General features: G+C 43.0%; 1 protein-coding gene across 2 annotated transcripts; it reads left to right on the top strand.

Annotated features, from left to right (window-relative positions):
- The first annotated feature begins 706 nt into the window (after positions 1–706).
- Positions 707–10,249, top strand: LOC121568924 (cytohesin-3-like). 2 transcript variants are annotated; one of them, XM_041879405.1, is made up of 14 exons: positions 707–805; positions 1,197–1,263; positions 2,438–2,520; positions 2,805–2,869; positions 3,514–3,580; positions 4,390–4,508; positions 4,640–4,720; positions 4,853–4,965; positions 5,176–5,324; positions 5,442–5,553; positions 7,946–8,022; positions 8,146–8,217; positions 8,495–8,643; positions 8,814–10,249. In XM_041879405.1, exons 1-14 carry the CDS (start codon positions 800–802, stop codon positions 8,899–8,901), a joined length of 1,248 nt encoding a protein of 415 aa, XP_041735339.1. In that variant the 5' UTR covers positions 707–799; the 3' UTR covers positions 8,902–10,249. The 2 variants fall into 2 exon arrangements, with proteins under 2 accessions (XP_041735339.1, XP_041735338.1); XM_041879404.2 differs by lacking the exon at positions 707–805 and having other exon boundaries at positions 821–1,263.
- The last annotated feature ends 2,004 nt before the right edge of the window (positions 10,250–12,253 follow it).

Genomic DNA, 12,253 nt, shown 5'->3' with positions numbered 1-12,253 from the left:
GTGCCATATATCAAGAAACTGGGCCCAGCGTTTGACAAGTAGCCTATACTCACACAAGTTATATAAACTGGGCCGACAACTAGCCCCTACTCACAGAAGTTCTATGTTTTATTGTTGCAGAAATCTGTAAATGAACATGAACAATCTGAAAATACCGCTTATAGGCCTAACTAAGAAGTAGTCAGTGAATTATATAATTTCAAAAAGTAGTGGATTTATAAAAAACACTTTTGATGCCTAGGGGTGCGCTCGTAAATGCACTCTTGCCATCTATTCCGATTTCAGAGCACTCTCGTCTGAGTGTGCAGTAGTGCAGAATAACTGATGAATTTACGAACATGCAATACCCGTTGAATATGACCGGTGTCAGTAAACGTCTGCAAAAAAATTTAATGAAATTGTTGCCAGCAGCACAGTTACAGTCACGAACGTTCTATATAACATGAAAACCGCCTAACCAGCTGAGGTCAGAACGCTCGGATCAACCCTACTTCTCGGCCAGAGCGTCCAGTGCTCTGAACGCTCCGAGAGCGAAACGCTCTGAATTTACAAACTGACAAACTGACAACGCTCTGAATTTACGAACGCTCAGAGCGCACTCTGAGCGCACTCTGGCACGCTAGAGTGAATTTACGAACGCGCTCACAGTTTGAGCTGCGCAACTCTGGGCATGGTACTTGACTTGAGACGTCACAAGTGGCTTCCACCCCTGCCTGAAGCACTCTTCCCATCTACTGTACATGTCTACATGAGTCTTGTCAGAACTTAATGACTCTCTCATGACCTCACACATCTATTTATGAAGGTAAGCAATTGGTTGATCTATTAGTCTCCCCAGAGTTTCAATCTGTGGTTGTTTGAGTTCAGCACAAGTGATTTTCAAATGACTTAAGTTCACTTATGTGGGCTACATATTTACACTGACCGCTGAATAATTCTGGATATTGTGCATTAGATCTATCTCGAACTGGTATCACCTGTCAATACACACACACACACACACACACACACACACACACACACACACACGCACGCACGCACGCACAGACACACACACACACACCTTCTTTACTTGTATATGTTATTTGTTGTTCAGTAACAGCACTGACTTTAGGTGGCCAGGTCATTATGTTTTGAGGATGGTATTGGCAGTGTAGTTTATGCAGTACTTCAACACTGACACGTTTCCTGTACAGCCACAGTCTCTCTCCAACACCTCCAACATGGGCAGCCAAAGAAAAGACAGCTTCCTCTGGGGAAAAGGTAAGGTTTTTACGTTTTACAGTCCATTTTGCAATTTAACATCCCTAATTAGGCTATAGTAGCTGGGGATTAACACAATGAACAACACATTAGTGTCTTTCTGTAAGATGATGAAGTTTTGAAGTGTCAGTAGACAATGGGGGGTTGAGCTGTTGCTGTGAATATCTTACTTGAGAAAGGAAATTGAAACACACTAATAAGAAAGTGTAATGATATAGTACCTGTCTTCACAATAGATACCCACTACAGTCTACAGTAAATATTGTGCTTTCAGTCTCTTTACCATGACCTACATACACTGTGTTATAAAGTCAGCAGTGTTCAATGGATACAAGTGGTTTGTTTTGATCACTTTTACCACGGTGATGAATGTTATTCAGTTTATTATAGCACCACCTGACTTTATAGAGGCATATTGTTGTCATATAGCCTTCATATACCTCAAGTTCTCATTACTGACTATCAAGTAACGTTCAGAGGTGTTGCTCACGGTATAGTGTTCACACATCTAATTGTCATGGTAGATGGAGTTTGGCAATGTTGTATTATCTAGTTAATGTTGTATTGTCTAGTTATAATGTTGTACTGTCTAGTTTTAATGTTGTATTGTCTAGTTATAATGTTGTATTGTCTAGTTAATGTTGTATTGTCTAGTTATAATGTTGTACTGTCTAGTTTTAATGTTGTATTGTCTAGTTATAATGTTGTATTGTCTTGTTTTAATGTTGTATTGTCTAGTTATAATATTGTATTGTGTAGTTATAATGTTGTATTGTCTTGTTATAATGTTGTATTGTCTAGTTATAACCTGAAAAGGGAGTAATGAATATGTATTTTAGGTGTGTCTATAACCCTCATCTAAAAACGGTGAGAAGCTGTTATGAGGACAAGACTAGAGCAGATCAGCTACTAATGGACATTACTGGTGTTCATTCTGTAGAAGAGAAGTTCAGCAGTTATATTTAGCTAGTGCTGAGAAGTGCAGTAGGTTGAGTTATGCTAGGGTTGGTGTGAGGGTGGTTGTCAAGGCACATTTCTGACACCTTTGATATTTTCAGTGTATACAGGAAGATGTCTCAATTAGTGGTTTTGTCGGACTGCTTCGTTTATGCATTTGATGTTAATGATGTTTTCATCTGTGTGTTTATGTTTGTGTGTACAATCTATTCTACAGCTTCCACAATGCTTAGCTCAGTGGAGAGGCAGGAGATAGACACCATGAAGTTACACAAGAGTGACCTATTAGATGACATTCAGGTACAGTAAATCATGCTCTCAACCATTGCTCTTTATGTACAGTCAAAATGCTTTATGAAACTGCATTTTGCCAGAATAAAACTAACTGTATTGTGACATTACCTACAACAGCTATTACATTCACAAAGCCTCCCTCAAAAGTTATGACATCTCAGAAAGGTCCAGTTTTATGAATAGACTGACCCTCCACCTCTGTACTGTATGGACCAAGGGATTGAGTCACCTATGGTTAAAATAGCACATATTACCATCTCATCCATTTGACATCATTTCCCCTTGTGTAGAAGCTGAGGTTGGAGATTGACAGCGTCATGACGGAAATCCACAACATTGAGGCGGACGAGGAGAAGTAAGTTAGAGCTTGCACAATGGCTCATTCAGATAGGTTACCATTGACCAGTAGGCCTCTTCCTCTGTGGGAGAGTAAGCTACAGTAACACTTTGCAGTGTGTGGTAGCTTCTTTTGAATCTATCACAGCCCAAACACCAGATCAACAATACTTCCTGACATCCATCTTGACAAAGAGGCCCCTCCCACATCTCTGATGTCCTATCCCTCCCTAACTCAAACTAAGAAAGGTATGGAGGCATAGCCGCGGGAAGTAGTGGAGCAGAGGGTGCTGCACCCCATGAACCCCCCCACCCCACTGTGGTCACCTCCTCATCCTCATAAGTGGCATCTGGGGGCGTTGTCCTACAGAACAAGAACAGATTCTGCCCCCCCCATCTGTAAGGCCCCTCTGTATATGTGTGTTTCCTGTTTCTTCACTAGCAGCTACAGGAATGTGGTAAACCTCTTAAATGTCAGCAGCATGAAACACTGTGACATGTTCCTGGCAGGACAACCCCAGCTGCCTTTAAGTATATCACTCTCACTGTGTGTCATCTCTGATAAAGTGGACACATACTGTAGCTAGTATAACACTTATGGGTAAAAGTGTTGTCATTAACCTTTTTCAATCTTTCTTCTGTTTTGTCTTTGTCTCTCTTCAGCAAAAATGTTGTGAGAAACAAGAGGTTCTTATGTGGGAAAAAGAAATTCAACATGGACCCTAAAAAGGTGAGCTCATGTCACGCACTGTAATTAGGGCCCTTAGTTCTTCCTGGTTCTCTGGTTAGGACAAAGTCAGGTCCCTACACATAACATCAACTGTATATAACATTACTCAATATGGAATACACTAAACACAAATACATACTGATCAGATATGTCCCGAAATGTGAAGTGCTTCAATTCTAGAATGGAAGTAGTAGAGATGTGTATAGTTATCACCTCTACTGACGGAGGCTTGCCACAGCTAGAAGGTCAAATAGTTAACTGCAAGATGACAGAGCAAATAATCTGACACAATAAATGAACGAATGTTGAGCGAGTGATGTGACTTATGTGCAGAAGTGCAAGCTGTGCGGGGGCAGCGAGAGGGGGAGAGAAAGAGAGAGAGAACCACATCCTGTTCCGTGAAGAGGAGCGGAGGCGCACACTCCTGCTCAAACCACAAACACTCCTCCTTTCCTCTCATCTGAAGAGAGGTCAAACCCATAATATAAAGTCCCCCTGGCCTGTATGACCACCCTGGAGAAAAGCCTGTGTTTGGGTTTGTGCAGAGGCAAGAGATCCAGTCAAGGGTTTCTTTAGCTGGAAGCTCTGCATTGTTTAGATATAATAATATATATTGCTTCCAGTGGCTCTCTCTGAATGTCAGACAATGCATACAGAATGTTCATATGTGCATGACCACTACTGCACATTACAGTGCTTTGGACCTCATTATGATTTCTGCTATTTTTTATTTTAAGTATACGTCAATGCATTCATATCTTCCAAATTCATACATGTGTTCATTGACTTGTCATGGCCTCTTCCTCCAGGGTATTCAGTACCTGGTTGACAATGACCTGTTGGAGTGGACAGCAGAGGCAGTGGCTGAGTTCCTATACAAAGAGGAAGGACTGAACAAGACAGCCATAGGGAACTTCCTGGGAGAGAGGTACACAATGCTTCTTAACATGACCAAGATAATGATGGCTTTGTTGATGGGGATAATGATGACTATCATAACCAGTCATTATCTCAATCATCTCCATCTCACTGATTTGCCTCTTGTTTGTGTTCATGCAGGGAGGAAATGCACCTTCAAACTCTGAAAGCCTTTGTAGAACTTCATGAGTTCTCCGACCTGAATCTGGTGCAGGCACTGAGGTTAGTTCTGCACTACACTGGTACAGCTTTTACACTCATATCAACATATTCTCATTATTAGCCTTTGAAAGATATTCATTTCCAGAGTAAATCCTGTCTGATCCCTGTCTGTTCCCTGGCTCATCCCTGTAGGCAGTTCCTGTGGAGTTTCCGTCTCCCTGGAGAAGCCCAGAAGATTGATAGGATGATGGAGGCATTCGCTACACGCTACTGTGACTGTAATGCAGGGGTCTTCCAGTCAACAGGTACTGTACAGTACTGTACTGCACAGGCACCAGCCTCCTCTACCATGCTGCTGACTCCCAACACTGACAGATCAGCAAGACAGATGGGGAGGGGGTTGAGGAGTACATTTTGAGGCATATTCAAATCATTTCTCAAAAGTGAGGCTGATTAAGGATGCAAATAAATATAATTGACCCAACAGTAATAAAATGTGTGGGTGTTTCAAACAGACACCTGCTACATCCTGTCCTTTGCCGTCATCATGCTGAATACCAGTCTCCATAACCCCAACGTGAAGGACAAGCCCACTCTGGAGTGCTTCTTCAGTATGAACAGAGGCATCAACAACGGGGGTGACCTGCCCAATGACCTGCTCATGGTGAGGCCTTAGGGGTCAGAGGTCAGGAGTTAACTCCACTCTCAGAATGTGACTCGTATTTGGTTGTTATTGTCTGTAGCTGTAGTTAACTCTCATATACTACCTCATTAAATCCAGAAACTCTATGAGAGCATTCGGAACGAGCCATTCAAAATCCCAGAGGATGATGGGAACGACCTCACACACACCTTCTTCAACCCGGACAGAGAGGGTTGGCTGCTCAAAATGGGTGAGATGATTAGCAATATCACTAGCTGAGAGAATTGTCTTATCATTGTGCCATTACCAAGCATTAAAAATAAGCTTACCACTGTAAGGTTCTGTATTTATTTTCTTAGTTCACATTGTGTTCTTGAACGTAGCCCTGTTTCTTTGTGTTCTTGAACGTAGCCCTGTCTTTCATTTTTGTTCCTTGATTTCACCTGTGTTAGTTACTCACCTGGTCTCATCAGCTCCTTATTTAGTTCAGTTCTTTCTGTTTGTGCTTTGTGAGGTATTGTTCGTTTTGACTCTACTAAGCCTTTTCCTAGCTTGTTTGTGAGAACCAGTTTTAGCCTTCAGTCCTAGTTTTGTTTCACCTGCCTGTTTGCCTACCTGTGTATGACCATTCCCTGCCTGTGACCACGATTCCTGCCTTCTGCGAAGGCGTGATAAACACCTGCCGCGCTCTGCGTAATAAACACCTGCCGGGCTCTGCGCGTGAATCTACACCTTTCTCCCTGAGTATTCATTACAGAATACCTCACCAAAAACGGAATGGATTCAGCGGAGCTACAGTGGCGCCTAACCTGGCAAGAGGAGCGTATGGAGGTAATCGGCCATCTTCTCTGCCAGCCTATCTCTACTCCTCCGATGCCAGGTATCGTAACCCATAGCCCTCCTTCATTCATATCCATGCCTGGAAAATATGACGGTTCACCTGGGAAATGTCAGGGATTTCTGATGCAATGCAGCAAATACATTGAGCACAACCCCACTAACTTCGCCACCGACAAGAGCAGGATGGATTTTGTTGTGTCTCTACTCACAGTCAAAGCCCTGGATTGGGCCACCGCCATATGGACTGCCAACAGCACAGAACTCGGATCCGAGACCCATTTCCACACCCTCTTCAAAGAGGTATTCGATCACTCTATTTCCGGTCGTCCTATAGGGGACCTCCTCATAGACCTTCAACAAGGACGCAATTCAGCTGCCGTGTGTGCCCTCGAGTTCCGCACCATGTCTGCAGGGAGTGGATGGAGTGAGGCTGCTTTACTTACCGTCTACCTTCAGGATTTAAATCAATATATTCGTATGTCCAGCTCCATCGACCACCTCATCACCGACCGCCGAAGAACTCTGCCACCCAGGAACCCGAAACCTTCTCTTTCCATGATCCCGTCTGAGTCTTCCAGAGCCCATGCAGTTGGGTCATGCTCCTCTCCCATGTATCGAACGTCAAAGGCGGATCCAAGAAGGGCTCTGCCTATACTGTGGAGGGAAAGATCATCTACTCAGCCATTGCCCTGTTCGCCCCCCATGGAGAGATGAGAAGGGTCCCTCCGCTGCCATGCAGGTAGGCGGGTCCGTATTTCTAAATATCTCCCAGAAGCAATTCTCCATCCCAGTATTAATAACCGTGAAGGGGGTTACGAAGTACGTAGAGGGCTTGCTAGATTCGGGAGCAGCAGGTAGTTTTATTGATCACCAGCTAGTACAAGAGCTTGACATTGATCTTACACATGTCACCCCTCCTTAAAGGATTAACACCCAGACGGGCAGCCATTGGGCACGGGCTTCATTACTCACCTGACACCGAGCGTTACCCTCCAGATTGGAGTCTTCCACACCGAAACCATTAAACTCATGGAACTCTCATCCCCCAAACAGCCACTCATCCTCGGACACCCATGGCTTTGTTGTCACAACCCTGCCATCTCGTGGCGACAAGGTGAACTACTGTCCTGGTCTTCTACCTGCTTCACCAGTTGTCTCAGCCTACCCTGCAGAGCCACCACCATTGAGGACTCTGCCTCTGCAGTGCCACCCACCATACCATCTGAATACGCCCAGTACAGCAATGTCTTCAGCAAAAATCAAGGCCTCCACTCCGCCACCACATTGCCCAGAGGACTGTGCTATTGACTTACTCCCTGGAGTGTCCCCACCGAAGGGCCGTGTTTACCCCCTACCTATCCCGGAAAATGAGGCAATGGAGAACTACATGGACGAATTAAACCGTTTGAGTAATTCATCATTCTTCTCCGGCTGCGTCCAGCTTCTTCTTCGTTGGAAAAAAGTACGGTGGTCTTCGTCCATGTATTGATTACCGTTCCCTGAATGACGTTACGGTCAAGAACTGTTTCCCTCTTCCTCTGATCCTAGCGACCCTTGAACAAGTGGGCCACGCCAACATCTATTCAAAACTCCAAAAAACCCGGACCCTTCAATGAACTGATACTGCACTGACTGCTTTCAACACCTTGAAACGCCTCTTCGCCTCAGCTCCTGTTTTTCTCCCTGAGTAGTCATTACAACCACACAATGATCTGATTTCCTTTATGGCGCGTGTTGGATGTAGAATTGTCTGATTAAACTTTTCATTTGTGTAATGAAATGTTAACTTTTCCTCTCTGCAGGAGGAAGGGTGAAAACATGGAAGAGGCGGTGGTTTATTTTGACAGACAGCTGTCTGTACTACTTTGAGTATACCACAGTGAGTATGCTATACCCCCAACTTTGTCATAGGGTTTTCCAGTAATGGAATTTAGGATAAAAGATGGTAGTAGTTACTGCTAAATTATAGTCCTTGACCAAACCATCTCTCCTCCTCCCTCAGGATAAAGACCCCATAGGGATCATTCCCCTTGAGAACCTCTGTGTAAGAGAGATAGAAGACTCAATCAAACAGGTACTGTGTATTCCACTGACTGCATATTTCTTTCTGAGGTTTATGGCAGTGCCACCTGTTCTATGATGTTTCAGTCTCATAGCTACTCTCTTAGCTGTCACGGCACTGTATGACTCATAGTATCAGTTCTGTATGAGGAAGGAAGGGTTTAACTGGAAGATTAGGAGTAATTAGACCAATACACTATGGGATCATTTCTTTTTTGGAAAAAATTAATTTGGCTTGGGTGTGTGTTTTGTGAACATTTGTATGCATGTGTGTGCTTCTTTGTGAGCAGAATTGTCTTGAGATCTACAACCCCAGAGGGCAGAAGATCAAGGCGTGCAAGACAGAGAACGGAGGCAGGGTGGTGCAGGGGAAACACCAGTCCTACAGGATGAGTGCCGCCACAGCAGATGAGAGAGATGACTGGATAGGCTCCATCAGGTCAGATACCTCAACCCAGGCTTAACACATACCTGTACTACACATATACACTTCACAAATGACTTGGCTTGTAATGCTGGCACCAGGCCACACCTGGCAATCAATGGGATGAAGTGAACTTGATGATGATTTGGACACTTGGCTTATTTTTCTCTCTGTCTTTCCCTCAGAGCAAGTATCACCAAGGACCCCTTCTACGACCTGGTGTCATTGCGCAAGAGGAAAGTCATCAACAACAACAATGCTTCACAGGACTGAGTCATCAGACATGATATAAAGCATAATGGGAAATGAGTCCGGTAATGGTCTGTAGAGGTCTGTCTCCGTAACAGCCAGTTTGTTGAAATGCTTGGAAATGATGGACTGGTCCAAGTAAATTGACATGGTACAGATTACAATGCTGTACAGTACAGCATTAGTGCAATACTGTAACTCAGACATGTTACCCAAAATGAAAAAATAGAATTGTGACCTGTATGTGGTTTACAGCTGTCAAACCAGAAACTCCCCATACCTCATACTGTAGGTCAAATGTAATGGTTCAAATTAGAGTCGCTCAGTCTGTTAAATTACTAGTAATTTAGAAAGTGATTTCTGTCATTATTTCTTAGAAATAAGAAGTTAGAAGCATGTGGGAGCGAATCAGTTGTACTGAAAATGAGTTGCAAACCAAAATAAGTGTGTAGCACTGTAAGAATAATGCATCATTCTATAAGGACAGATTTGAACATATCGTTGATAAAATGTTGTTTTATATAGTTATAGTTGTTTCTGTACAGGAAGCATAGAACAAAGGGAACATCACGTAAACATTACGGAAATGCAGCACCTTTTCACCTTGTATCAGGCTCAGCAATTTCAGTTCCTAGAAAACCTCTGCACTATTAGCCATTTCCTCTCACAAGGGTATAGAATTAGTGTTACGTGGACACAACTTCAACACTGATTCAGTGTTGTGACGTTATTTAATTGTCTTAAATGCATTGTATTCATATTTTTTTAAGTATGTATTTATTTTTCAACTCATAACATACGTATTTTGTAAATACTGTATTATAATAGGAAGTTATTTTGCACATTGCCTTTTAAGCACAGACAGTGATAATACAAATGTCCGTAAACATGCCTTAATAATGTTGAATGAATAATACATACATATTTTATTATATTCAAATATGTGTGTACTTCTTTCACAACAGATGACAGATTATAATTACATCAAACTGACCTAAAAAGTGGGCCTAAAGACCTTTCTCTTTAGCAAGGCTTTATGTTGATAGCGGTGCTCCTTGGTGTCCTTGTTCCTTGTAGTGTCAGCGGTGTTCTTTGTATCAGTTTCCCTGTCTAGTTTATTTTTATTTTTTATTATGCACTTTGAGATTATTCTGTATAATGAAAAGCGCTTTACAAATGTAATACAGTACCTTAATAATAATATCATACAGATCTTAGCTATATACTGAACAATAATATAAACGCAATATGTAAAATGTTGGTCGCATGTTTAATGAGCTGAAATAAAAGATCTCTGAAAAGTTAAAAGTGTTCTCTAATTGTTTTGGTACAAATTTGTTTACATCCCTGTTAGTGAGCGTTTCTTCTTTGCCAAGATAATCCATCCACCTGACAGGTGGGGCATATCAAGAAGCTGAATAAACAGCATGATCATTACACAGGTGCACCTTGTGCTGGGGACAATTAAAGGCCACTCTAAAATGTGCAGTTTTGTCACAAAACAATGCCATAGATGTCTCAAGTTTTGAGGGAGCGTGCAATTGGCATGCTGACTGCAGGAATGTCCACCAGAGCTGTTGCCAAATAATTTAATGCTAATTTCTCTACCATAAGCCGCCTCCAACGTCGTTTTACAGAATTTGGCAGTACGTCTAACCGGCCTCACAACCGCTGACCACGTGTAACCACGCCAGCCCAGGACCTCCACAACCAGCTTCTTCACCTGCGGGATCGTCTGACACCAGCCACCTGGACAGCTGATGAAACTGTTGGTTTGCACAACCGAAGACTTTCTGCACAAACTGGCAGAAACCATCTCAGGGAAGCTCATCTGCGTGCTCGTCATCCTCACCAGGGTCTTGACCTGACTGCAGTTTGGCGTCATAACCGACTTCAGTGGGCAAATGCTCACCTTCGATGGCCACTGGCATGCTGGAGAAGTGTGTTATTCACGGATGAATCCTGGTTTCAAATGTACCGGGCAGATGGCAGACAGCGGTTTGCTTATGTCAACGTTGTGAACAGAGTGTCCCATGGTGGTGGTGGGCTTATGGTATGGGCAGGCATAAACTACAGACAATGAACACAATTGCATTTTATCAATGTCAGTTTGAATGCACAGAGATACTGTGAAGAGATCCTGAGGCCCATTGTTGTGCCATTAATCCGCCACCATCACCTCATGTTTCAGCATGATAATGCACGGCCCCATGTCGCAAGGATCTGTACACAATTCCAGGAATCTGAAAATGTCCCAGTTCTTCCATGGGCTGCATACTCACCAGACATGTCACCCATTGAGCATGAGTTTGGGAGGCTCTGGATCGACGTGTACAACAGCGTGTTCCAGTTCCCGCCAATATCCAGCAACTACGCACAGATGAGGAGTGGGACAACATTCCACAGGCCACAATCAACAGCCTGATAAACTCTATGCGAAGGAGATGTGCCGTGCTGCATGAGGCAAATTGTGGTCACACCAGATGCTGACTGGTCTTCTGATCCACACCCCTACTTTTTTTTTTTAAGTATCTGCGACCAACAGAAGCATATCTGTATTTCCAGTCATGTGAAATCCATAGATTAGGGCCTAATGCATTTATTTCAATTGACTGATTTACTTATATGAACTGTAACTCAGTAAAATCTTTGAAATTGTTGCATGTTTCGTTTATATTTCTGGTAAGTGTAAAATCGAATTAAGTACACTATTACACCATTTTCATTATTTAGTGATACACACTTCATCAATCTGATATTCTTCAACACAAATAAGGAAAAATACCTAGATATTTTCGAAGAAACACTATTTTAATTTCTCAAATTTCCAGTAGATGGTGCCAGAATATAATTGTTTGTTGGTTTTCAGTTTTCAATACTTATTTTTAGGTGTCAGAGTTTAATAACCACTCATCAATAAGCTTTATGTCTCCCATGATATGGGAAAATATATTTGAGCAACCCAAATGCACAGCTCCTAATGAAGAAATATTGAATCATGTCATCATCTTGAGGTACTGTGTATTGTGGTGCTACGTTTTGCATCATTACATTTAGCAGACGCTCTTATCCAGAGCGACTTACAGTTAGTGAATACACATTTTTATTTTATTTATTTTATACTGGCCCCCCATGGGAATCGAAACCCACAACCCTGGCGTTGCAAACGCCATGCTCTATCAACTGAGCTACATCCCTGCCGGCCATTCCCTCCCCTACCCTGGACGACGCTGGGCCAATTGTGCGCCGCCCATGAGTCTCCCGGTCGCGGCCGGCTACGACAGAGCCTGGGTTCGAACCAGGATCTCTAGTGGCACAGTTAGCACTGCGATGCAGTGCCTTAGACCACTGCGCCACTCAGGAGACCTATCATGTA

Source organism: Coregonus clupeaformis, unplaced genomic scaffold (assembly GCF_020615455.1).
Source record: "Coregonus clupeaformis isolate EN_2021a unplaced genomic scaffold, ASM2061545v1 scaf0549, whole genome shotgun sequence".
NCBI lineage: Eukaryota > Metazoa > Chordata > Actinopteri > Salmoniformes > Salmonidae > Coregonus > Coregonus clupeaformis.
Note: the sequence above shows the minus strand (reverse complement) of the source record. Positions and strands in the feature narration are given on the sequence as shown.

What these genes read in the sequence shown, in the direction of transcription:
- LOC121568924 (XM_041879404.2), top strand. Translation starts at nt 1,161, where the DNA reads ATGCAGTACTTCAACACTGACACGTTTCCTGTACAGCCACAGTCTCTC. An exon ending in AGGGGTCTTCCAGTCAACAG is followed by an intron (nt 4,966 to 5,175) that starts GTACTGTACAGT and finishes TGTTTCAAACAG; the next exon opens with ACACCTGCTACATCCTGTCC. An exon ending in GACTGGATAGGCTCCATCAG is followed by an intron (nt 8,644 to 8,813) that starts GTCAGATACCTC and finishes TCTTTCCCTCAG; the next exon opens with AGCAAGTATCACCAAGGACC.